The 26,049-nt window shown below is 40.7% G+C and overlaps 1 protein-coding gene across 2 annotated transcripts in view; it reads right to left on the bottom strand.

Annotated features, from left to right (window-relative positions):
• LOC115793189 (collagen alpha-1(XIX) chain) overlaps positions 1–26,049 on the bottom strand; it is a 113,038-nt gene that overhangs the window by 29,084 nt on the left and 57,905 nt on the right. For both annotated transcript variants that reach the window (XM_030748055.1, XM_030748053.1), the window contains exons 17-33: positions 25,079–25,123; positions 23,476–23,511; positions 18,920–18,982; positions 18,799–18,843; positions 16,556–16,588; positions 13,341–13,379; positions 13,152–13,196; positions 11,620–11,655; positions 11,104–11,148; positions 10,255–10,308; positions 9,723–9,776; positions 4,749–4,829; positions 2,951–2,992; positions 1,290–1,367; positions 930–965; positions 734–787; positions 433–486 (exon numbers count right to left, since the gene is read on the bottom strand). In XM_030748055.1, the coding sequence (XP_030603915.1) occupies positions 433–486; positions 734–787; positions 930–965; positions 1,290–1,367; positions 2,951–2,992; positions 4,749–4,829; positions 9,723–9,776; positions 10,255–10,308; positions 11,104–11,148; positions 11,620–11,655; positions 13,152–13,196; positions 13,341–13,379; positions 16,556–16,588; positions 18,799–18,843; positions 18,920–18,982; positions 23,476–23,511; positions 25,079–25,123 (840 nt within the window). The remainder of the gene's footprint in view (positions 1–432; positions 487–733; positions 788–929; positions 966–1,289; positions 1,368–2,950; positions 2,993–4,748; positions 4,830–9,722; positions 9,777–10,254; positions 10,309–11,103; positions 11,149–11,619; positions 11,656–13,151; positions 13,197–13,340; positions 13,380–16,555; positions 16,589–18,798; positions 18,844–18,919; positions 18,983–23,475; positions 23,512–25,078; positions 25,124–26,049) is intronic.

Raw genomic sequence — 26,049 nt, 5'->3', positions numbered from 1 at the left:
AGCCCATGTATTTAAAAAAAAAACATAAAATGGACTATAAATGGCTTTCATGCATCTTTACAACGCATGAATATAAATGGGCTAAAATACAATTTTTTCAAGCCTTTGATGCAGCAGCAGCGGTAGGATTCGTGAGGTACTCACACTACAGCTATTAGCACTATAGTAAACGTTCCTCATTTGAAACTCACAAAGACACAAGAAAGGATTGAAAATATGCTCTAACAACAGGGTGCCGCCAATTTGTTGTAAGCTGGCACATTTTCCTGAATGTGATGTCGGTACTGAGCACTAGAAGTACAGCTGCTCATTATCCCAAAACTGGAGCTATAGTCCGAATACTAAGTTTGGCTTTAAGGTAATCTCAGTAGGTCTCATGGCTCATCAGTGATGCTGAGCTGCAGTAAGCAAAACACAGATTTTCTTACTTACTGGTTCACCTGGAGGTCCAGCAGGCCCCGGTGGACCTGGCCTACCAGGGGAGCCCTTTAATTGAGACAAAGAAAGGAGTTAACAGCCCTTCTGGCTTTGATATCAAGCAGACAGTCAAGGCTAGAACTTGCAGCTTTCACACTCTTCTCAGTTGGTGGGGATTTGTGTCCAGGAGCTGTGATACATTGTACTTGTTCATCCACAGTTGGTAGCTGACATTCTTTCATGCTTCCAGCCATCATTCATCTGTACATGTGCAAGGGAGTGAAACAGAGTGGAAGGACAGACTGCTCTAACTCACCTCTCTTCCTGGAGTTCCAGGGGGGCCAGATGGACCCAGGGGGCCACGAGAGCCCTGAAAAATACCAAGATAGAGACTAACAATCTTGCGTTATGCAATCACCTACAGAGAGAACCACAACTAATTAGATGAGAATCTTTAAAAAATCAACGTGAGCATGTTTGTGTGTTGTGGATACAAAAAATTGATCAGACACCTCAATCCCTGGCTTCCCGGGAGGTCCCATGGGGCCCTAAAAACACATCACACATCTTGTTAACACCATCTGCCCTCTAGCACCCAGTATCCAATAAAGGAATTGTGTTAGACACCTTTTGCTCTATTGATTCTCTGTCTGCAATCCTGTATTTCCAAAATGAACACACACTCCCTCACAGTCAAATTTAAGTTTCAAACTAGCAGTCAAGAGCATGTATGAAGTGAGAGAGCAATATGCCAACACCTTTCTTGTCTATTAAAAAGGCATCTCCGGTATTCAGACAGCATCTCTTTCTTTCCACGGTTAAGACAAAAGCAGGAATCTGAATGTTTCAAGTCAATACAACATCATACTCACAGGTGGCCCTGTAATGCTCTCCCCAGGTTCGCCCTTCTCCCCAATGTCTCCAGGCAATCCTGGGATGCCTCTCTCACCCTAACCCAAACACAAGGGAGGGGTCAGTGGTGATACAATGGCAGTGAATCCTCGTAAAGGGAGGGCTGCTGCACTGCATGATCATTAAGTATTCAAAGTCTGCCAGAACCCATTTCCTGTTATCTTGTGCCTTTTAGCTTAAAGGCTGAAGAAAAAACAACTGCGGTGAAAGGCCATTATCATGCAAATTTTAATTATGTACACCATTTTGCCTATGTATGATGCATAACATACTCAAACGTGCAATTCTTTTTCCACTGATAATGGTAGAACAAAGTTATCAGAAAAAAAAATGGTATTTCATATTTTTTGACAATTATATCTTCCTAAGAATTGAGGAAAAAAGTATCTTTCAACTGAATGTTTTCGTGACCACTACATAAGGTGTCATATACAAGTGACTTCCAGTTGGGATTATATGTAACTTACAAGATGTTACATGTAATTAAGTTAATCTCTACATTTACACACCTTCTTCTAAGATGATAGGTAGACTCTGTCTAATTTCTCTGTGACCCAAGAATAATGCTTTGTGGATGGCAGTACGTATGACAATAGCTCCAGAAATAAATTCTAATGACTTGGAACAAAAGAAATTATTCCATTGTGAGAAAAATCCTCTACAAATGATGCAGATTTCAAATGGCTCCCAACTGGCTCAAGAGCAAATTGTTAGAGGGGGGAAAAAAAGTCTCCAAGAACCCTAAAACTTTATTACACAATGTTTAAGTGTGCCAAAAAGCTTTACCGTCCAAAAAGAACATCAAAACAAAATTAGATTGATAATAAACTTCAAGCTAGGCCTTTTGGAATAATGTGCTCTAACAAATCAAGGAGAATGTTTCAAATGCAGTAGACCAGAGCCCACTTTTCAAGAGAAGCTGTAAAAAAGTGTCCTTGAAGAGACTGTGTTCAAAAAGTTGAAGTTGAACCCAAAGTGTACCTTTCAACAGGATAATGACCTTAAGCACACTGGTAAATGTAGCAAAGAATGGCTCAAAAAGAAGAAAATTGAAGGTTAAAGAATGACCCAGTGAAGTAAAAAAAATTGGAGAAACTATTTATCAAAGGGTGGTTAAGAATTTCAGTAAGGCAGTGTAAGACTTGGAGGACAATAATGCAAAAGACAGTGTAAGAAATGATTTGTGCTAAACGGGGCAGCGCTACCTTCTAAAGATAAGGCTGTACTGACTTTTTCACAGAGGAATATTGCATCAATTGATCTGAACAAAGTGTTCAGATGGCCACATAGAGCTCTGATTTCAGCTTCACAGTCTCAGTCTGGGATTACATAACATTTCATCATTACATCATTACAGACCCTGACACTTGTAGTCAGCATCAAGTTCTGTAGAACAAAGCACCAGTGTGGAAATTTTCATTCCCGTGATATGTTTCAAAGCCAATTAGTTACGTGGAACTCGTGCCAGGTAAGCTACTTGTTGGTAGTTTTTTTTTTTTTTTTTTTTTTGTGGTATAATTACATTTGTTTAGTTTGATGGGGGTTTTTTTGTGTTTTTTTTTTTTATTATTGAAAGTGGTTCTTTAGTTTTTTATGCTGCATGGGGCATGGGGGGACTTACCTTAGGTCCACGAGACCCTCTAGTTAAAGACAACCCGTCGCCCTATTAAAGACAAAAACAAAACAAGAAGACATCAGAATCAAAATTCACTGCACATTGATCAGTAATTCTCTTTGAGAACTGAGGTAAGGCCCAAGAAGCAGCCCTAGTGCTTTAATTCAAACAGGACTCTTGAATCGGTATGAGCTACACACGCTACTGTTGCCTTATGAGCTCATGTTCAATACTGCTCACAACAATTTTATTAGTTTCGCTGTACAGATGCAAAGTGATAATGCTATACCACAGAGGAAAAAAAGAAAAAGAAAACAAAAACCGATGATTGGAATCGGGGTGTGAGCATTATTTACTGTGCCATCCAGATGAGACATTGATTTCTGTGGTCAGCATGTATTGGTGGTACAAGCCCTACATTGCACAATGTAAATGAGCTGAGCAGAAGCTGGATTTGAACTAACACAGCAATTCTTACAGTTTTGGGGAGGAATGCACTAGCTCATTCAAACATAAAACACTAAAGTTTGGGAAGTACAGAACTTTTTGAAACAGATAAGATCCTATGAGTGCATTAAAAAAAACTAGTACACGTTAGTAGTGCACTGTCACTCTACTGAAACAAAACTTCTGTATCAGTATGTGTGAATAGATCACAAAATTATGGAAAAAATATGCCAAAAGTACAAAGAGTCAACTGGTCGTCATTCATTTGAAGTGTGTGGCTCCTTAGTGTAGTGGTTTAGACATTTGCCTAACAAGGATAGATCCCCAGTTTGATCCTGGAAAGAGAAACAAATCCCTTGGTGGTTGTGTCAGGAAGGGAATCCTGTGTAAAAATCTGCCAAATCAAATATGCAGATCTAGCCGCTGTGGTGACCCCTTGCGAATAAAAGTAGCTTTGACCTTAACTACTTGAACAGCCAGACTCATTAAAGATATGCTCAGACTATCTGCACTGAGTTTTGTTGATTGCTTTTTCCCTTATCTCTGTGTTACATAACAAAGCCAATAAATCTTGAGCAGTGGTTGTCTTCCCATGTCTCCACACAGTAATGACATCTGTAGAAGACAGAAATATATCTGCTTTAACTGAAAGCCATTTCACTTCAGCTTTTTCACCTATTGTATGTAAGACTGTAAGAGGTCATTGGAATTGTGGTAAACAACCCCTATTTGACACTCACAGCCATGTTTTTGAATGCCTTTCCAATTTTCACAGTGCGGGAGAATGTTAAGAGGTTTAAATACGTCGGCCTGAACACAATCTTTCCTTTTATTACTCTGCTCACAGTACCCTTTGCCAGCCTTAATGTTCAGATTGGTGTTTCCACACACAAACAAACATGACTGTTTAAAGCTGCAGAACTCCACAGGTGATTGAGAAGCGCAAGGGCCATCAGCCGGGATTGAGGCTGTGGCTGCACGCTCACAGCCTCTTTGGTAAAGCTATAATGAACTTTTCTATATGCGGAGCCATGTCCATAAAAGAAACTCAACAGCTATGTGCTCCAATTATGAGGATAGGTGATTATCCAGGATGGGGTTATGTGTTGGTGGACTGCCTAATGATATTGCAACTTCATAATGTCATGGCATCTGCACTGCTGGAGGACCGAGTTTCTTTAACTTGCCTGCTGCTACTCCGTTTGTAGGTGATCTATATTTCTGAAATTCGGTTGTGTTTCCGTCTGCTGTTTTATTATTCTACTTCAATGGTTTTTAATGTTGTATCCTGTGTCTTCAGGGCTGAAGTCAACAAGGTGACGTTAAAGTGACTGTCTACACTTTATATAATACCCACCATGTATCCACCCCCAGGTTCGCCAGGCTCACCCTTAGGACCTGAAGGTCCTGGTGGCCCAATCACTCCACCAGAGTCCCCCTACAGAGAGAAAGACAGACAGCATTAAGAAGTCTCTAGATAGACAAAATATTAAATCAATCCTGTACTCTTAACAATATAAAGTGTTACACAGGGAGATGAACAAAAGGGGAAAAAGTTACAAGGATGCACACATGAAAGATATCAAGACCAACACTGTGTGCTAGGGGACACTTAACATACAGTGTTGACAACTTTTGGTACTCTTACAAATTTATGTTGGTCTAAAATTGTTTTCCAAAAAGGCAGAAACAGGACTGTCTGCTTTTTTTCTCTGTCTGGTAAATCACTAACATATATTAACAATATTAATAGATAAATAAATTAATTCCATTGCATTTCAGTGTATTTTATATTATAATATGGGAGAATGTGTTTTATCTGGGAAAATATCTACTTATATTTAGATATTTTATTATTTTAAATGTGCAAAATAAAGTAATATTTTTTATAATTTCTTGCTTTATTTATGTATTTATTTATTTCAACATTACTGTTATGGACCTAAGGATATGAAACTTTAAAAAAATATATTGGATGATATATGATGATGAGTCCTACTGACTTTGACAGCAAAACTCCATTTTGCATGATACTTAGCATGTCCTCATTTCTAATTTTTTTTGCATATTTGTCACACTTGCATGTTTCAGATCATCAAACAAAGATGAGTAAATACAAAATGGCACAGCAGAAAGGCTCATCTCTCATTTGCCAAAAAACATCTTGATGATCCTCAAGACTTTTGGGAAAATATTCTGTGGACTGACAAAACAAAGAAAAAGTTGAATGTTTTTTCAAGGTTTGCATCACATTACATCTGGCATAAAAGTAAGACGGGATTTCATATAAAGAGCAAGAACAACATACCAACAATTAAACATGGTGGTCATAGCGATTTAACAGGGGAGGCACTTACTTTTTCACAGAGGGCCAGATAGATTTGGATAGTTTTTTTCTTTAATAAATGAAATTATCATTTAAAGCTGCATGTTGGTGCAAAGTGGTGCCAACAGGGACGTCTCCCAACCACCCCCTGCAGCTACCTTTACTGGTGTGTAGGCCCCCAACTCTTGTCTTTCCTCCTTAACCATAGCCAGTAGCTCGCTCTCTCTGCCTCGTCCTCCAGCTCTTTTAACACTTTCAGCAGGCTTGCCCCTGCTAACTCTGCCCCATGGAGCCACTGGACCGCGGGCCTACCCACAAATCCTCAACACCCAACCTCCATGGCGTAAATTCTGGCTTTCCGACCAGCCTCTTGACAAACTGCTGCTAGCTCAGCATACTTGAGGTACTTCCGCTTATGTGCTGCTGCCATGCCCTCTTCCCAGGGGATGTAAGCTCAATGAAAAGGGCCCTCTTCTCTGCCGCAGACCACATGATGACATCTGGTCGGAGCATAGTTGTGAAGATCTCCCTTGGGAAGACCAACTGCTTTCTGAGGTCTGTCAGCATCTGCCACTCTTTTCCTGGAGTAAGGAGGCAATTTCTTTCCCCTGTGGGAAGACAGAGCACACTTCCAGACCTAACAAAATCTATCAGTGTAGGCTTTGTGGATATTGGTGCCTAGTTTGCTGCAACCCTGCACCTCTCCAGGACCTCAGCTAGTTTGGCAAGAACTTGGTCGTGGTGTCTCCTGAAACAACCTCGGGTCAGTGCCACTTTGCACCCTGATAGAATGTGCTGGATGCCTGCCTTGATGTTGCCACAGAGCGGACAGCCCACCTCATCTTCAAACCACAGGGTAAGATTCCAGGGGCATGGGAGGGTGTCATAGGTTGCCCTTAACAGAAAGCTGATCCTGGATTGTGGTGTCCTCCAGATGTCTGCCCGGGTGATGATGGTCACACCCCATCATGTCCAGGATCCCTGGTTAGCCTGGGCTATTGATTTCACATGGAAGTGCTCCTGCTCCAGTCTTGTGACTTCACCCATCACCATGGTCTTCTGCTGTTGCTTGGTGGCTTTGGACCAAAATTGCTCTGGCGTTCTCCAACCTAGACCCGCACGGCCAGACTGGGCCAACCCCATCACTTCCCGATGTTGCAGATTAGAGATGGCATGCTGTACTTCAGCTTGCGCCCTCCACTTGCGACCTGTATGGATGGAAACTTGTGGATCTCTTATAAGCAGGTCTGCCGAGTCCTTCACTTCCAGTACCAGCCATGCCTTCTCTTGTTTGTACCCTAGGCCAATGGACTTGAGGGGAAGCTGCAGTATGTTTTGGCCAAACAGGCTTGCATCCGAAAAGCAGCAGGGCAAACCCAGCCACTTTCAGATGAAGCTGTTGGCTAAGCTATCCATCTTGCTAATTGTAGATATGGAGATGTCACAGACCTTTAGAGGCCACATCACACGATGGTAAAGAGTGTGCTGGTAACGCCAAACTTTGCACTTCCCAGGCAGGAGGCTTTGCTTGATCTTTGCCAGGTCTTCTGCCAGTTGTTCCTTGGCTAGCTTCCCCATTTTCCTGTCTGACAGCTCTGCTGTGTATTCTCGGCCAAGATTCCTTAGTGGTTTGTCATCCAGCCTAGGGATGGGCTCCCCTCTGGCTACAAAGGTGGTCCTTGCATGTTGTATGCCTTTCCTAATTGCCAGACTTCTTGATTTCTCCACCTTGGCCTTTGTCCTTGCCCACACGAGCAACTAATTGAACTGCTTTAGAAGCCAGGCCATGCACGGTACAAGCAATACAAGTTACATTATCCATGTAGCTGCTCAGTGGTGGAAGTCTCACTCCTGATGGCAGCTTAAAGCCCCCAACCATCTGCCTGGCCCCTCTAAGGGTGATTTCAAAAGCCACCACAAATAGGACAGGGGAAATGGCACATCCCATGGCAATTCCACATTCTAGCTGCTGCCATCCTCTTGTGTAGCTTTCCAGAGTGAAGAACACATGAAGGTTGCTGATGGACCTGGAGATGACATTCTGGACACAGTCTGGCACGTAGAAAAATTGCAAGGCGAAGTCTATCAACTTATGTGGCATGGAGCCATATACATTAGCGAGGTCTAGCCACACCACATACAGGTTACTCTTCTCTTGCTTTGCCCGCTGGCTTTGGTCCCAGATCACTGCAGAGTGCTCAATGCAGCCGGGAAAACCAGAAATTCCAGCTTTCTGGCAGCTGGTATCATTATATACGTTTGCCAGGAGGAAGTTGGTCAGTCTCCTTGTCAAAATTGAGAAGAAAATCTTCCCCTTCACATTCAGTAAGGCAATACTTCTGAACTGGCTAATGGTGTAGGAGACATGTTCTGTGGGAATAAACATGCTGGCTGCCTGCTGCCACTCTAGTGGAACTTGTTCTTTTTTCCAGGTAGCCCTCATGAGCTTCCACAGAATTTTAACCACCCCGGGGCAATGTTTGTAAAACTTGAAAGGAAGCCCATTTTGTCCAGGGGCTGAAGGTGACCTTGCCCTTTTGAGAACCTCCTCAAGTTCTCGCAACACAGCTCCTTCAGGCCAACTTTTTCAGCGGGTGAAGCTTGCTTCCAGTTCTGATGGAGGTGACACCTTGATGTGACTAACTCCTCAATCTCCATCTCTCTTCTTCCTCTCAGCCCCTTTTTCCACCGACTGGGTGCCGGTGCCAGTATTTGAACCGTTCAGCGTTTTTTCCACCGTAAACGCGCTCAGTGCTCGGCCGAAAAAAGGGTTCAACTCTGGCACCGCAAGCTAGCTGGTCTAGAACCAAGAATGTGTGACGAAAACGACAGAAGGGCGTGACTCTGCCATCTCAACATAAAGTTTTCTACCGCTATTTCACTGCATGGTGTGTATTACACGAGAAAAGCGATGCAATTTTCACAGCTGTGAATTAGGTTGGGCCCTAAGGTTGAACTTGCTGCTTTGTATGAGTTTATATCAGAGATAAAAGGATGCAAAGTGCGTACTTGTCGTCTTGCTCATAATTGCTGTCTGTGTTTACCTTGTGCTTCACACAGATGCTGCAGTAGTTTTGTTTGGACCGTAAAATGTGTTCGCAGCACACCAGCATGTTCTCCCACGTTTGTGCACTTCGGCTTCTGTGTCCAGACGAGGATCCGCCCACACTCATATGTAAAGGATCAGCTTGCAAAGCACAGTGGAAATACAGGCCCGTTCTTAAGCGTTTCACCAGTTCATTGACACCAGCACTGGCACAAGCACCGGCACCTCAGCGGTGGAAAAGTAGTATCATTGGGACTGTGCGGTCAACTTATTTTTGTATGATTACTTGGCTGATTAAGCTAACAATATAACATATTTACTAATAAGCTTTACAGTTCATCTTAAGAATATTTATTTCTGTTGTCTAAAGCCTGTCAGCTGCTAACTTTTTTTCTCCTAAGCTAGGCTAACTGTCTCCTAGCCCCAGCCTCATCTTTAGGCCACAGACGCTGCTTATTTTTTTCCTCCCATTTATTCATAGAGTATCAAATGAATGAAGTGCCTCTTAGATTGCAGTTCGTATAGCAAATTTGACAAACAAGGATTATACAATGAAAAAAAGGAGGCTTAAGCACTTTGGGTATATTTTTCTGCTCTAGAGAATAACAGAGTGACTCTGGTGGGTAGGGAGACTTGAGTGCATCTTCATTGTTTCTGACAAGTAACAAACTCCATCAAATATGCATGTCAGCTGTGTACTTTTCCACTTTTATACTTTGCCACTTTCAGCAAAGTGTTTGGAGTACAACAGCAAAAAAATCATTTGTGTACAAAAAAAAGAGGAGCGAGAAGCATCAGAGACAGGAGCACAGAGTTAAAGAATGATTGAGGAAAGGACGAAGAGCAAGTTATCTAGGAGGTATCTTTGCAAGTTGTCTAGCATGTTCGACCTGTAATAAAATATCATAGCTTCATTTTTCTTTTTGTTCAGGTGAGAACTTGATTTGAAGTTTGCCTACCTTTTCTCCTTTTGGTCCATCTTTTGCGGGCACCCCTGGTTCCCCTGGCGAGCCCTGTAAATAGTGGTGAAAAGAGACACATCTATCACCAGGCCTTCATCTTCTCATACACATTTATCTCCTCCTCCTCACTGCTTCAGCAGGCTGCTGTGTTCCAACATAATTTCCCTTAGCCGGGATTTATGAAATGCCTCTTTTCCCTCCCTGCTTTTGAATAAAGACAGATGCTCATTACCGAAGCAGGTGTGGAGAACAGATTGGGCCTCTGCCTCCGTTCCTGGTATAAAGCGCTTAGATTTGCCTCTTTCCACTAATTAATTCTTAAATTTGATTACTGATCGTCTGTGTAAAAATTCTGGACTTTTCTCCCCCACTTCTTCTCTGTCTCTGCCTGCTGAGGTTTATCTATTTATCTCTCTGTTTGGCTGGCTGAATTAAGAAAGAAGAAGATATGGCAAGGTGACAGATAAGGCAACGAGAAAAAGGAAGTCTTGACATGAAGTGCTGGTGTTTATGATGCCGGTGCACTTACTGGCTTGCCCGGGAGTCCTGGGGGTCCAGTGGATCCGGGAAGACCTTGCTTGCCCTGGAAAATCCCAATGGAAAAGAAACACTTCAGACATTTGATTCCCTTTTTTTTGGCGATAGATAGATTGCCTGGGCTTGGAGTACTCTTGCCCAGCCAGCTACAATGCAAACACTGACTTTCTAGAGAATTTCAATGCAATGTCATTTAAATGACATTGCACTGAAATAAACTATGCTTAGTTTAAACTGCATTTAAATAAACCATGTTTAGTTTCATTGTCATTACTATATGCTGAGGATGCCATCAAGGCTGTGCAGCGGTGCGTTTGCACATTGCACATTGCACATGGTATTTCAGGTTGAAGCTGCTGGTGTTATTCTATTCCAGCTGTCTTTGTATATAAAGATGATCTAAATGATCCACATGTTACCATGGAAACTGAACTTTTACTGTATCTTGGCTTTTATCTTTCAGACCATCTTTTACAGTAACACTGGGACACAATCTTTTTTTGGTTAACATTTGATATCAACATGAACATTATTCAATAAATATGATTCAATAAAGTTACAAAACAGACTGAGAAACAATAAAACAGCACATTTGGAGTTTATTTAAACCCAAAACTTAAGAAAAATAAAAATTCCAGTAATTTATTTTTTTTACTTTTACTATTAATAATGAAAACTTCAGCAGCCCTAATTATTATGTCTCTGGGTCAACGCTACAGTATAATGGCCTGTCATGCCTATACTGGTAGCGTTTTACCTTGAATTTAGCACATTTTTAGACATCAAAATTTGACCTACTCTGGCACAGCACAGCAGCCCTGACATAAACACAAAGCCTTACCTCTGGTCCTTGATCTCCCTTTACTCCTGGGGGCCCCATGTTTCCCTGTTAAATCACCAAAAAAGGCTGAATAAGAAGTACATGGGAAGCTCGAAACTGGAAGAAAAACATCTTGACCTGTGCACTTTTTTATACACTGCTGAGAGAAAGACTACATAGATTTGATTTCTTTCTGAATTCAGTATTCAGCAGCACTTTTGTGCACTCCATAAATGTTTTGGAATGTTTGGTGAAACCTAAACAACAGACAGGAACTTTGTGCAGCATTGTACCCGCCGATAATAGCACCATAACATCACTGCACGTCGCAGAGTTGCTGTCTAGCCTGAGAAATATACACCAAAGAAAGGATCCTTTCTATAATAATAATAATACCATGCTGTTATTACTGGTGTACAAACACTGTGGAGTGTTACACAGAGTGCTATGATGGACGGAAAGGAATCTTTTAAGCCTCATTTTGTTGGCAGCAGATACTCAAGTTTTAGTGCAAAGGCTAAGTCTTTGATAAGTCACCTTGAAGCCTTGCGGTCCTTGAGAGCCTTTCTCCCCCTGCAGAAAGTAAAGGAAATAGAAAAGCATCCTTCTCAAGATGTGTATAAAGATCACAGTCAAGCAAGCCATTTCTCTTGCCGACCGTGGTATGGTTTAAAAACACCAAAAAAAAAAAAAAAAAACCATCCTCAAGGACTTTTATAAAGTTAGCATATGATGTGAAGGTTAAAACATAGAATATTTCCTTTGCTATATTAGCTTTTTGCTCTGAGAATGTGAATATAATAAAAGCAGCAGCTATTCAGAAAAAATATATGTGTGAAACGTCTTCTGCTCCTGGCTTCATACCATAGTGCATATTTTTTATTTGTTTGTGCTGTTCTTCAGACTTTTTGAACAAAGAAACACCAGAATATTAAAGCGACAAGTCTCAGCTTTAATTCGACTGTGACTAAAGAATTATGTGGGGGATGTAACACTGTTATGACGCACACACAGTGCCCAATGTTTAGGGGTTGCCAAACAAGAGATAGATACAAGACATGGGCTGCACTGCCTGAAGTCTGCAGGCCTTCTCTATACATCCACTTTCCTCTTTGAATGGTCTCTTTGCTGATAGTCTGCCATCCAGTCTGTTCTTCAGCAAGCAGACTGCATCCTCAATCAGACTTAGATTAGAGTATTTGACTCCATCACTTGAGGGTATTCTCCCTCTTCACCCAAAAACTCTCATTTCCTTTGTGTTTTTGATTTTTTTTTTCTGCTTGCATTTTATAGATTTTATAGATTAACACACACAATACTCCTGTATGCAGTGTTGCTGCAGAACTGCTGTCATGTTTTACACATGAGGTTGTATGCCTTGCCCCCCCCCCCATCCCCCAACATTTGACTGAGGTTAATTTTGACACAAAATTTGTATAATTTTGTGTCAAAATTAACCAAAATTAATTAATTGTTATGTGTTAAAATGACTCTGTTTCAAATGTTTCACACATAACTCTTTCAGCATTGACATAAATGTACTCTAATTAAGGCTGAGACTTGGCACTTTAATATAGATTACTTCAAACTGAATGTGCTGACACAGACAGCCTGATGAAAAAAAAAGAAAGAAAAGAAAGTGTTGCTGTTCAGATTCCTGATAATATGGACTGTATCCCTGCTTGTGATTTGCTTTTTTTTTTTTTTTCCTTTTCATTTATCTGGCTGTCTTTTGATGTTTGGTCAATAGCTGCGTCAGTGGCCTTTGTAATCTGCTTGCGTCCCGTAGATGCATCTGTTGTTCTGAGGTCCAAACAATAATTATATGCCAATTTATTCAGTGGCTCACCTTGTGTTTCTTTACAAAGAGCAAGGATGAAATTCAACTCAGAATCACACAGCAGGTGGCGTCCCATTGTTCTTTCAAAAAAAATCAAATGTCATCCCTGCTTTAGTTGCTGTTACATAAGAAATTGCTATTTTTCCCCACTGTGGTGTTGGATGCAACGTCTGAAACCTAATGCTTAGTTTCCTGCAGTTAAACTGTCTTAATAATGGGAGAAACTCACCTCATCTCCCTTTTCTCCCTTTAGGCCTCTTTCCTTCATTTCATCCTTAAAAAAAGAAAGAAAAAAAGAAAAGAGACTGCTTTAAAATTTGATTGTACTGTACTTTGTGTGCAGGCTGAACAGGGAACAAGATTAAATAAGACACTCCACATAAACATTTCATGTTCAGTGACATAAGCAGCTGCTTACAGTTCCAGAAAGCTGTCTTAATCCATGAGCTGTCATCACCTAGGAGTAATGGAAAAGACACAGTGTTCTCCAAAGAGTTCGTTGATCTCACATTTATGGCAAATTAAAATGAAAAACAATAAAAATAAATTAAAAAAAGAAAACTGAGCTGCACTCGTGCATTGTTTTAAAAACAATGCATGAGTGGCAGCTTCAGCTTAATTCACTCTCTTGCCTCCAATCTGAACCAAGGTTAGATGAGAAAAGATTAAATCTGTATTTTTCATTTCTCTTTCACAGTATACTTTCAAATAAAGCTCAGAGATGGAGGTGCAGCTGGGCAGAGCCTGCTACATAGGGTTCAAAGTGTTTGTACAGAGCTCCCTGTTACACAGCAAATCATCACATCAAAAACCTGACTCAGACCTGGCATTAACATGCATCACAGCAAATTACAATACAATCTGAAATGAAAACATAGGTGTTAATTCACCAGCTAAACTGCTGACAAATTGAAAACAAGTAAACATGCAAATTATGAATCCCCAAATTCCTTCTAAGACTTTGAAAAATAATAGTTTCCCACAGTTGTCTTTCAGAGCATGCACACGCCGGCGAGAGGTGGCACGGTGCAGCCACCGATGACACGAGTGATTGTTTCCGTTGGATCGCTCACAATCACATTTCAGGGCTGACACTGGAGACACCTCTGCGGATGCAACCTGGATATGAGATGCACCATAAAATGTTGGTATAAAGTGAACAAAAGGTTTTAAAGTGGATCTGATGTTTCAGGCCTAGTGCATCTATCTGTGCTCATCGGAACTCACTGCATGTGAATGTCCTCAGGCCTGTGCTAAGCATGTGTTTTGTGCCTGTGCGCGGTTATTACCAGATCATTCTTGTAAGATTTAATGATATAAGAAGCAAGAGAAAACAGGAGTAATCTTGGGACTAAGAGCCATATCTGTGTGGGGAATTTTTTGTGTGTGCCTACTGCTGGCATAATTGTCATTATTAACGGGACTGTTTCTCATTTAAGTGTATTTTTTTCTACATTTTTTCTCTATCCAGCTGTACAGATGTCCTTATTTCCTTACTGCCTTTTGGAAATGTTGCTGTGAAAAGGCTCCAGAAACTAACCTCAGGGTTCTCGCTCTTCCTTTAGCAGCAATGGTCAAATTAAGTTTTAGTAAGATACTGAAACCTGTGCCCACATAATCAGTCAACCTTCAACTTGCAGTTTCTAAACAAAAGCAGCTCCTGCCAACTGTTTTGCCTCATTGTCGTCAATATGTGACTAAATTTCTGCCTGAATTATTATTTAGAGCTCTGAATAACTGTGTATAACCATTCACTCAACATAACCTGGCACAACAGATTCAGTTTAATAGCTTATAAAGCTTATTGTAAAAGCAGGAACAATAAAAACAGGACAGTGTCAGAGCTAAAAAGACTGTTTTGCCACTTTAAGGACATTGGGGGGGTGGGGGTGACCGTGCATGCCTGTGAGCGCACTGCTCCTCCCTGTCACTAATAAACACAGGCACAAGAAGGTTTATGAAGGGAGGGTAATGATCTGAACCCTCGCTTCTGCTGTGTAAGGGAAATCAATGTTTAACTGCCAAAATTATCTGCCACGGGAAAGCAGAGAGCGCAGACACAGCCCGGTACTAAATATTCAAATAGCCTCATTTATCAAATGACTAATGTTTTCCTCTCTACTGTGTGCTCCAGTACACATCTCCTATATCCTGGGTGGCCCACACCTCACTACACAACAATGAACACAACTGAGCATTTCTGTTTCTATAGAAACATTCTTTAGTTTACTCCACGAGTATAAAGTAAATTTAGGTAAAGAAAAAAAAAAAAAGAAGAGATATCTCAGTATTAAAACCTCCTGCACTGATGTGTTCTTATTAAATGAGTAGCCATTTTTGCTGGATACATAGAAACCAGTGAAACCAGCAGATATTTGTTCACTTTGTAATTAAGTTGTCTAATTTCCTTATGAATCGCTTGCTAACGAGCAATGAAAGTGAGAGTAAGTATCAAAGCCATCAAACTTTGTTTCCAAGCTCATGTCTAAAACCTTCAGAAGTTCAAAAACCTGCAGATCTTTAGAACAAAACCCATTAGGACCTAGTCATTTAAATGTCAAAGCCCTCATTCTGAGACACAAAGACTTCGAGACTATGTTTTCATTTGATACTTTTTTTTAATCCTTTTATTTAAAAAAAAAATAAAAAGAGGCTACAAATAGTTGCTGCCTCTCTTTGGAGTCATTCCTGCCGCCTCAGAGATCTTTACCTGATTCGTCACAGTGTATTTTTGTCTTTAAAATGTCTAAGCAATGAGTTCTATCATGCCAGCACCACCCACTCTGTGTCACCTTCAGCGTATGTCAGACAGCGACTGTGACGTCAGGGTTTCTCTGTTTCTGATCTGCTTTTCAGCTGAAACTGTCGCACACACACACACGCACACACACACAAATGGCTTGTAATGGTCTGTAATTCTGTAATTTAAAATTATGAGCATTACGAGCAGGTCATGTGCCGCATGACCCCCATTATTTCACACGATAAAGACTTCCAAGAGAAAGATGACAACATCTGACGAGTGCAAATGTGTTCAGTTGATGCCAAATACACAAAAAGTCACAGTTTGTAGCTTTCACTGCCGTGAAAGCCACTCTGTGCGCATGGCTTATAGTTCACAGGGAGCTGCCAATTATCAGTGAATTCATTATCTGAAAAAAGGGGAAGCTATTTCCAGAAAAATTCAACATGACTAATCTCATCTGCCTTAAAAAGACTGCCCATGTTTGGTGCCCTTTATCAACACTGATCCACCGCTCATAGAAAGAAAGAAAAGAGAAAGAAAAAAGTATCTATCTAATGATGGAACAAAGCTGCAGGACTGTCAGAGAATGGAAATTGGTTACAAGATGACATGCCACCATGGTCGAGGTGTGACAGCAAAGGTAAACACTGCACCACTTTTGATTCCTTCTCCTCGGTTCCCAAATTGTAGTATTATAAAAAGCTTGGTGAAGTACAGACACCGGACACATTCTTATGTTTGTGACAAAGAAAAAGTACAAACAAATCCTTTTGTGACTCATCCAACACGGTGTGTTGTCTCTCAGGATGATACCTAACAATACAATTTTATACTAAACTCACAATAGGGAATATTCTGTAAGGTGGGTGTTTCATAATTATACTTACAGGACCTGGAGGGCCAGGAGGGCCAACATCACCCTGAAAATACAACAGAAACATCGAATCAGTCACTCTTTATGACTGTGACAGAGTGACAAGCAGGCAGTGACAAAAAAAAAAAGAACATAAAAAGGCACTTGAGAAGCCAGTGCTGAAAGCAAGCTGCCACAGGTTACCTAGAACAACTACATCAATAGGTTTAAGTGGAACAGTTAAGAAAGCAATAACAAGAGCAGTCTTTGGTGAAAATACTGCCAACAACCACGAGAACAACATTCAATAATTCTTCTTAAAGAGCATACTGGGATGCTGCCTTTCATATGCCTCACACAGAATGCTAATTAATATCGTATACATCCATACCATATATTGTATAACCATTTTAATGGGTTTATTAGGTTCCCCAGGGAACCTTTTAATTTGCCAAAGCATGTGAGAGCCTTTTATTCATAATTTATAAAACTGTATTTTTTGTGGATTTATTAAAGCAAGAAAATTTGATATTTGTGTATTTAGCATAAATAAAAGTATGCTGTACCTTACCAAGCCTACAATGTCATCTAAATGTGTGTGCTTTTTTTCTTTTTTCTTTTTACGCCATTTAAATGATGATCAAAACACACACAAAGACACACTTTAAAAATACCTATATCCTGCAAGTCACACAACTCTTTTATGGCATGGCTCTCGGGACAGCAATGTCAGTAAGTCCATCGCTTTGGTCCAGTGAGAAATACTCCTGTTTGATGGATTGCTATGAAATTGCACAGAGGTGCAGATATGCATTGTTCCCAGATGATGAATCTGGCTGACTTTTAGATTGTAAGACTTCTAGAAATATGGTTCCCATTTCCATGCTGCCCATGTGATGTAGCTGGTCATTCTTTCTCAATTCCTCTTGGACTACAAGCAAATGTTTGACTTTTAGCATTTGGATGGACAGCCATTCAGTTGGACACATAGTACCAAGACAATGAACCCTGATGACTTTGGTGATGTCCTAAGTTTTCCTCTAGTGTCAAGAACAGGTCAAATTTCCCCCTTTATCTCTTTGACTAAAACAGCACAGACTTTCCCCGTGTTTAACATTTGTCCTAATGACTTGATCCTTTAGCTTTCTTTCAAGCATTTGCTTTAGGTAAGATTTTTTTTCTTTTTAGTTAAATGCCCATTTACTGTACAGTCCTGGAGGAGCAGGGGATCAAACCGTCAATACTGATTTTAGATATCCTCCTTGACAAACACAGCCAGATCACCCTTGACTGAAATGCCTTTACCTGCATTTGGGTGCCACAATTTTAAAATTTAAATGTGCAGTTTAATCATTTGGGTAATTCAATAACTCATCATCTATCACCACCATCATCAGACCAACATTTCAACTTGTCCAGCTGTCTAAACTAATATGCAGACCACGGTCAGACTGATACTCAGGATCAATATGACAGCACTGATATAATGGGAATGGCTGCAATTTAGCTCCAGGTAAAATGCTGTGTCCCAAGTACAGCCTCACACCTCCACAAGCACTGCTTTAGAAACAAATGTAATCAACTGAACTTCGCATAAATGTATTCAAATCAAGTTTTTCATGCATTGTAAGCTATGCCTACCTCTCACAGTGCCTACCTGTTTGGAGTATAGAATGCAATAATGTTGAATGTATGTAAAAGAAATTCAAAATAGGCAATGCCTTAAAATTATTTGCTGCCTATTTTTTAAGTACCGGTTAGAATTCTTATAGTTTACAAGCCAGGAGTTACTGGCAAAATGTGTTGATTGCACTGTCAGCTTGAACAGTAATACTTCATTCTTCTTTAGATCCAACTTTCTCCTAAGTGACACATAAAGAGACATACTGAGATGATTACAGAAAATACAGCGCAGGCACGACTGAGAACTCTGGTCCTGGTTTGTTTGTCTTTAGTGCAATTTTCTTCTGCAAATTATTGCTCTGACTCGATTATATAAACATGTAATATGGTAAGAAAATGGCCACGCGTTAAAGAAGCAAATGATACGAACACTTGCAAATTAAAAAAAAAAACAAAACAAAATAAACAGCAACAAATATTCATCTGCAGCTTTATTATTTGTTGGCAGATGATTTTAAAGATCACTGGAGGTCAAACTGTCTTGAAGAAGATGATAACTCACTCAAAAGTTTTAACCTCTGGAATATCAGAGTCTCAGGGAGCAGAAACAGAGGAAATCATCAGATTTGACACTTTGACATTGATGTGACTTACTTTTTGTCCTTTCATGCCGCTGGATCCCTCGGCACCTGGCTGACCCTGTTTGGAGGGAAGCCTTGGTTAATGACTCTGTAACACAGCGGCATTGTAAATGTCAGTGCAGGAAAATACATACAGGATCTCCTCTTTCTCCTTTCTCCCCTTTTTCTCCCGGGACTCCAGACTCCCCCTTCTCCCCCTATATGAACAGAGCAGATCTTTGACAGTGACTGACAGCAAAGGCAGGACGAAAAGACACAAAGCTCTGAGAGTGAAACTTAGGTAAGGACAGCTGCTATGAATAAGTAATCAGAAAAAGCATAAAGTACAGTGTCATCTCAAAATCAAACTAGTTTGTAATTATGGAAGGGGGCAAAAGAAACACAGTGACACACGCTTTATGAGCCTGTGACGTTGTGTTGGACTTGCAGGATAATGAAAAACTTCACTCCCTGTTGCACTGCAGCACTTATGTTTCATAAAGCCGTTCCCTTGCCTGCCAATAGATGGCACTTCATGACTGCCAGTGAGCTGCCCTTGAAGCATTTTGACAGGATTTCTTCCTGTCAGTTATGTGGCAAATATGCTAAATAAACATAACTCTAAGACAAATGTGCTCGCCCCTTGGTCAAGACAGATAGTTAATGAATAATTTGTGATAGAAGTCAAAGTTTGTTTCGCAGTCTTACACACAGAGGAACTCACTTTCTCACAATCTGTACACATTTAGCACCGTCTTATGACCTTTATTGCTCATTTTTCTGTCATGCAAGGTCTCAGGGCACAGATACTTGACTACATTGAACTGCCCTGCCCTAATAGAGCTCACTCAAACATTTTTTTTTTAAATTTATTTTCCCAAGAACACATAAGCAGTGAGAAAAATAGGTTGTTCATCAGAGATTCTAGTTTTATATGACGTGTGAAACTTTATAGGAATTGCTTCACACACTCCGTGCTGAGACATTATGGAACATCTGTTTAGCAATCTCAGAAGACAAAGAGACATCTGAGAAAGTTTGCAGCACATTTGTATGCTCCCTAATAGCGTCTGGACGCTAACAGAAAATAATTGCCATTCAGTTTCAGGCTCTCCCCCGTTACTTCGACTTGCTAATGACAGACATGGTATATTCATTTAATGAGACATAGTCAGTGTTTCCTCATCCAAATTAGGAGCTGTTATTAAGTCAGTAGTGGCTGAAATGTATGAACAGATGGATTGTCTTATTAATATTTTAGTTGGGGAGGAGGAACAAGTGGCAAAACTGACTTCGAGTACTAATTCTTTGCAGCTTTATCAACTACATGGAAACTTGCGATATTACTGTGGAAATGTTACAAGAAAATAAACTATATAAATGTTGGGAGGCTGTAAAATAAGCCACCAACCCTGTATACTGCGCACAGAATTGTGGAGGTAGTTAGCGAGTGAGTTATGACTGACATACAGTGTAACACATCTGATGGAAAACTACTGTTACCCGAGTTGTCACTTGTACACTGTAATCTGGCACAGACTCATGGCAAAAAAATATTTCTATCATTATCTTTGTTTGATCTCCACAGAAGATTATTCAAAGTCAATTTACTGGCAGAGGTGTATGTAACAAGTTAATAAACCTTTCAAATGAGATTAACTGCGCCACAGCCAATATTTATGTAGATTATGACTGTATTTATACGAAGAGAAAGCCCAGCGTGCGTAAGACAGGGAACCGCTCCACCTGTGGATGTCTGCGGGTGATATGTTGACTCTGAGAAACCTCGACTCATCAAACTGCAATTAAGACGGTCTGCGTCCCTCCATCCATCAATATCTGCAGCATTCTGTCAGAGCCCATTTGAGACTGTCAGCAGGAGACACAGTTATGGAGACGTAATTCATGAGAACACTGTCTTCCCAGCACATCATGCACTGCAGACCTTTTTTTCCTTTAAAACATTCACACTCTGTTGAGTGAGTGAGAGAGAGGGGGGCTCAGCTCACACAGATGTTGCACAAGTCGCAGTTTAGTCTAACTTGCCTCTATTTTGTCCAAGTTAAAAAATGCACAAGGAGTGTGCTGAGAGGTACGGAGAATTCAAGACGCCGTTCAGTTATTGCTGCTCATGAAAACCATTACTTTTCGTTCCTTTCTGAGGTGTGAGAGCTTATTTTCTCTCGCTTTATCGTGCTGGTTTGTTTAAATTCCTTTAAATGCATTACCATTCTGGTATCATTATAGGAGATTAAAATGTGTGGTGATTCTCCGGGACACAAGTTTTCTTGTCATCCACAGAAAGCATAAATTTGTAATGATAAAGTGAAGATGTATCCGTAATGTAGGGGCATGACTGATTTATGGTAAGGGCAAGGCTGGCATGCACATTTAATGGAAGAATTAGAGCATGGGAACAATGCTGCTTAGCAGCGTATGTCTCATCTAACATCTACGTAAGTATTAAAATGAATGCTTTAATCATGTTCTTTAATCAAAATGTTACATTTAATCTAATCGCAAATGTGGCTTTAGTCTCCTGCAAGCATTGTCCCCTTCAGGCGTAACACTACATTTAATAAGAATTCATTTGAATGCTTTAAGTCACAGTGGGCCTGCAGGTCTACTTTCTGAAGCACTTGTAAACTTTAACACAGACCATAAACCAAAATGTACAAAATTAAGCAGATCAAATCATTTAAACTTCCATCCATCCATCCATCCATCCATCCATCCATCAATCCATCCATCCATCCTTCCATCCATCCATCCATCCATCCATCCATCCATCCATCCATCCATCCATCCATCCATCCATCCATCCATCCATCCATCTTCTGCCATCTTAAATATTTTGAGTTTATGTGACATTTTTCACCCTTTTCTTACTATATTTGGTTACACTGAACTACTCTGCAGTAAGCACCACACGAGCCCGTGAGGTTAAGGACAATATTAAACATGCAATCACAGCAAAGTGCGAGCAAGAAGGCCAAGAGGAAGGGGAGTTAAACGCAATGATGGACCTACGCCTGTTTTAAAATCAAATACTGTGTGCCGAGCTGTAACTTGCTCAGGCTGTTTAATTTACCTTCAAGATTAGCAAAAATGTGACATCATGAGTGAAGTGAATTTCTGGGAGTGATGCTCTGCTCAGTGTGAAAATAAAGACCTGCGAAGGGAAATTCAATTTGTCTCCATTGAAGTTTTGCAAGATTAAAATTATGCTTAGTCTGCTACAGTGTGATGCTGCTTACACTTTAATACAAAAATGGAAAAGACGCAAATAAATGTTTGGTTAAGGTAGCGTAAGCATCTTTACGTCAGTTTAATCCCACACCAAAGATGAGTGAAAAATAAGTTATGTTTTCTTTGTCAGCACTTTAATTTATTACACCCAAATGGTAAATTTATAAGTTTAAGAAAACATGATATTTCTGAGTCAGGAAGCCAGGACAGAATGCTGTTTATTTTCACTGCCCGACACTGTTGTACAATAATTATTTGTTACTGTTTCACGGTTTTAGCTCTGTGTGCCTTTTTCTTCTCTGTGTTCAAACTCTCAGAACTTTTATTTAACAAAAGTCTATTAAAGAAAAGTGGCAACTGCAAAGAGAAAAAAAAAGAAAGATTTTAAGCCAACAATCTCAAGGCTATTTTCATTTCTGCCAAATGAAATTTTGCGTGTTATGGTTTCATTTTACGATTCAAGTATAACAGCAAAGCTGCAACTCAGCAGCCAATTGGAGAAACATGAAAACGCTTGTCAGTCGATTCCACATGCTCAGTACTACAAACCACTGTACATCTACAGTACTCCAATCCCATTTGTTTTGAAGTTTAACAAGTGTGTCCTTTTATAGACAACTTTTTTTTTTTTCAAGGTCGGCCAGCTGACACTTCTCCTTCCTCTGGGCAGAGGGAGCAGGAGGCTTTCTGCAGCCTGAGCTGACACCACAGCGAACGATACACCTATACATCAAATGAACAGCTGCGGTCAAGAGGGTGTCCACTACACAATAGCTTTCATTCTCAGCATGATCACAAGTAGGCCACTGGAGGCTTGGTGGGTGGGGGTGGGTTTTTGAAGGAAGCAGGTTACAGCAAAGACAATGGGAGGTCTGGTACAAGTTCATGTCTGGGTATTTTTTACACGGCACATCTCATGCAGCCTCTGGTGAGCTACAGCACTCCTGGGCTTCATGAAAATGATTGCAGGGCCTTTTTTGCAAAAGCACTGTATGTAATGGCCATCCGTCTGTTTGGAGTGTGAGCTGTGAGTCACGCTGGGCTGCACTGCAGGAGATGCAGGGTGGGAACAGCTATTTAACTTGCACAGTAGAGAGCATACAATTGACTGAAAGGTGCCACTTCTGAAGACAGATATCATTTCCTGACTATAAACATGAAAAACTGTCAGTCAAGGACAGAGCAGATTCTGCTTCTGGTTACACATACGTCAGAATTGTCTGGGCTAGTTTCTTGGGACAACAACTTTGGTACATCTTTATACAGACAACACTTTGCAGATGATTAAACTCCTCGCCTATTCGGAAGCTTGCTACAGTGAACACTGCTCAGTCATCTTGGCAATTCGCACTTGCTGGAAGTGAAGGTAAGGGCCAGTTTATCAAACCGGGAGACAGCTCAAATCTACTTTAAACGCCACTTGTCAGTATTTGTTTTGTGATGAAAAATGTTTGGGTGATACCTTGGCACTTGCTCCTTCGGCGGTTCCTGGGGGACCCTGCAAATAAGCAGACAATTGCATGAAAACCCATTCGAGCACTGCATGTGCCATTCATTAAAAATACATAACAATCATAACCTTATCCTGACCCTTATGAAAATACAAATTATTCCTGCAAATATCCCTGTAACAGTGGCTTGCTATATTATATTTTGTAACCTTTGCACTGATGTTGCCTTTCATAAAGACATGGCTGGATCCCACTAGTCGGCAGCTAATCTTTGAGTGTGTCTTTGTTATGCGCCTTTCACCGACTCGCCTGTTGTTGTGAAATGCTAATTTGACTTTGAAAAATAACCGCTGCCTCCTCAACTGCGCACACACGTCCTGCTGCCAATGGACAAGAGAGAGTGATGCCCTGGAGTGTGTTTTGAATAGATGATTTTGCCCCTGAGATCTACCTCAGCAAAACAGGTGACTCATAAATGCCAATACCAGGGGATGGAGGCAAATCTGGCACATGCGAAGGGTATCATCAGGACATTGCCATTTAGAAATGTCACACCTTCTCCATCCTGCCTTTCTTTTCTCCTACGACTTTGTGATCCACGACTTTATGAGTTATTGAAAAAGAGAGGATGCAGGGGATGCAGTGAGTCGCATGTGGGAGACACTGTTTAACAGTGAGTGCCTCAGTTATAACGAAGATAATTGAACTCGGGCGCTGGTAACAGACGCAGCACAGAATCTCTCTTGATTTGTGGATGAAATAAAATAAGACAAACCCTATGTCTCTGATCTAGAGTGTAATCAAGGCAATCGTGCATGAAAATAATTGGACACCCAAAGCATCGGAGCTACACAATCCCTAAACACTCCTGTTTGTCCTGGCGTCAGAGCAGTTAAGCATCTGACAAGCTGTCTCCTTTAACGCATCACGGTGTTTGTGACCTTTAGTGTGTGGGTCACTACACAAACACACAAACGGTGTCTGGAATTGGCTTGCTCGCCTAAGGAAAAGACCATACTTCAAGGAGTCAATGGGCCCTCTAGGTGGACTTGTCCTGCTTGTCAATACAAACATTCTAAAGTGCTACCTTAATATACCCCTTGTGGTTTTGCGTTGATAATATAGCTGGTTTGCAGCAGTATAGGAGAAGATTTTGAGCAGATCAATACAGCACAAGAAAGCATGAAATTAGTTAACATAGATGCTTTAAGGAACAACGTCAGTGTAATTGCTCTTTTTTGGGCAGATTTTGTATTCTGCGGCGCTGGCCTTATTGACTGCTTGCTTTAATATGCTTTTGCACTTGTGATAAATTTGTAGCTCCTTTAATTTGTCAGATTTTAGTTGGATATCAGTGGAAAAAAAGCTTTTTTGTGATCTCATGGGCTTTTTGTGATTCTCCGTCAAATAAAGGTTGAGCTGAACTTTATTTTCAGCGCTGGTAATTGGGTCTTATTTGCAAACACAGTAGATGTGCAAACCAAACAAATTATTTATTAAGTTGAAACTAATGCATTCAAATATTCTCAGCAGTACTGTAGATCTTGTCTTTTTATTTAAAATGAAAAGGAAAAAACCTATGGACACAAGTGAGAGTGACAGTATATAACTTACAGGCAGGCCTCTGGGTCCAGGGTCTCCTGGATTTCCTCTCCGCCCCTTAGAAAAGCACAGAAAAAAAAAATGGACCAAGATGAATCAATATGCAATAACAGGTGTGGCTGGGCATGCATGCTGCCAGCAATTAAGGCTAGACAGCAACTCCTGTCACAGTCTCTAATTTGCTTTTAATTAACAACAAGAAAACTGCTTAATTGCTGCACCCTGTGTGGCCCACTACTCTTTGTTCCCTCCTTTGGTTTACTCTCCTTTCCAGCTGTGCGAGTCCCTCGGTGCATCAATCAGCCCGAGGAGCACACACAGCAGTGAACAGGACAAGCCAGCCAGCGCTGTCCAGTGTTGCAAAACAAAGTCAGAACAAAGCCAAATGTTGAACCATTTTGTTCTGAGTTGTTTTTGACATTCTCTGAATAAGAAAAACCCCCTAGCTCTGACAGGCTTTGAGTCTTGAAAAACTGAAATGTAAATGAGATGTAATGCTATCTGAACCAAACCAAAGTTGGTTTAATTTACATCAAGAGGGTTTACATCCTAGTGAGAAAAGAGGATAAAGCTCTGCGGGATAGTAGTACAGCTATCCACTGGCAGAGCATCTCTGCCAGTGGCTCTGTATTGAGGAGTGCCTGAAATGAGCTTCCGTGCACACAAAACCAGTGTAAAATCAACTCATTTAAGAGAAGATAATACTCTGGCAGCAATCAATGGCAGAAGTGTGAGACAATACAGAGATCTGTATTAAGGCTAAATATGATTTCGTCTTTCTAGTATGAGTGTCATCATCTGACACAATTGTTATATTAATGCATCGTACTTCTCTCCTACTGTATGTGTCAGTATGGGTGACACAAAAACACCGCTCTCCTCTTCCAAGTTAGCGGCTGTGCAGATCTGTGGAGAGGAAAGGCTCAGTGGCTGCTGAGAGAAAAGTTAGGAATCACAAAGCAACGCCCCCGACTCTTCCTTCT

This window comes from Archocentrus centrarchus, chromosome 15, assembly GCF_007364275.1.
Source record: "Archocentrus centrarchus isolate MPI-CPG fArcCen1 chromosome 15, fArcCen1, whole genome shotgun sequence".
Lineage (NCBI taxonomy): Eukaryota > Metazoa > Chordata > Actinopteri > Cichliformes > Cichlidae > Archocentrus > Archocentrus centrarchus.
Note: the sequence above shows the minus strand (reverse complement) of the source record. Positions and strands in the feature narration are given on the sequence as shown.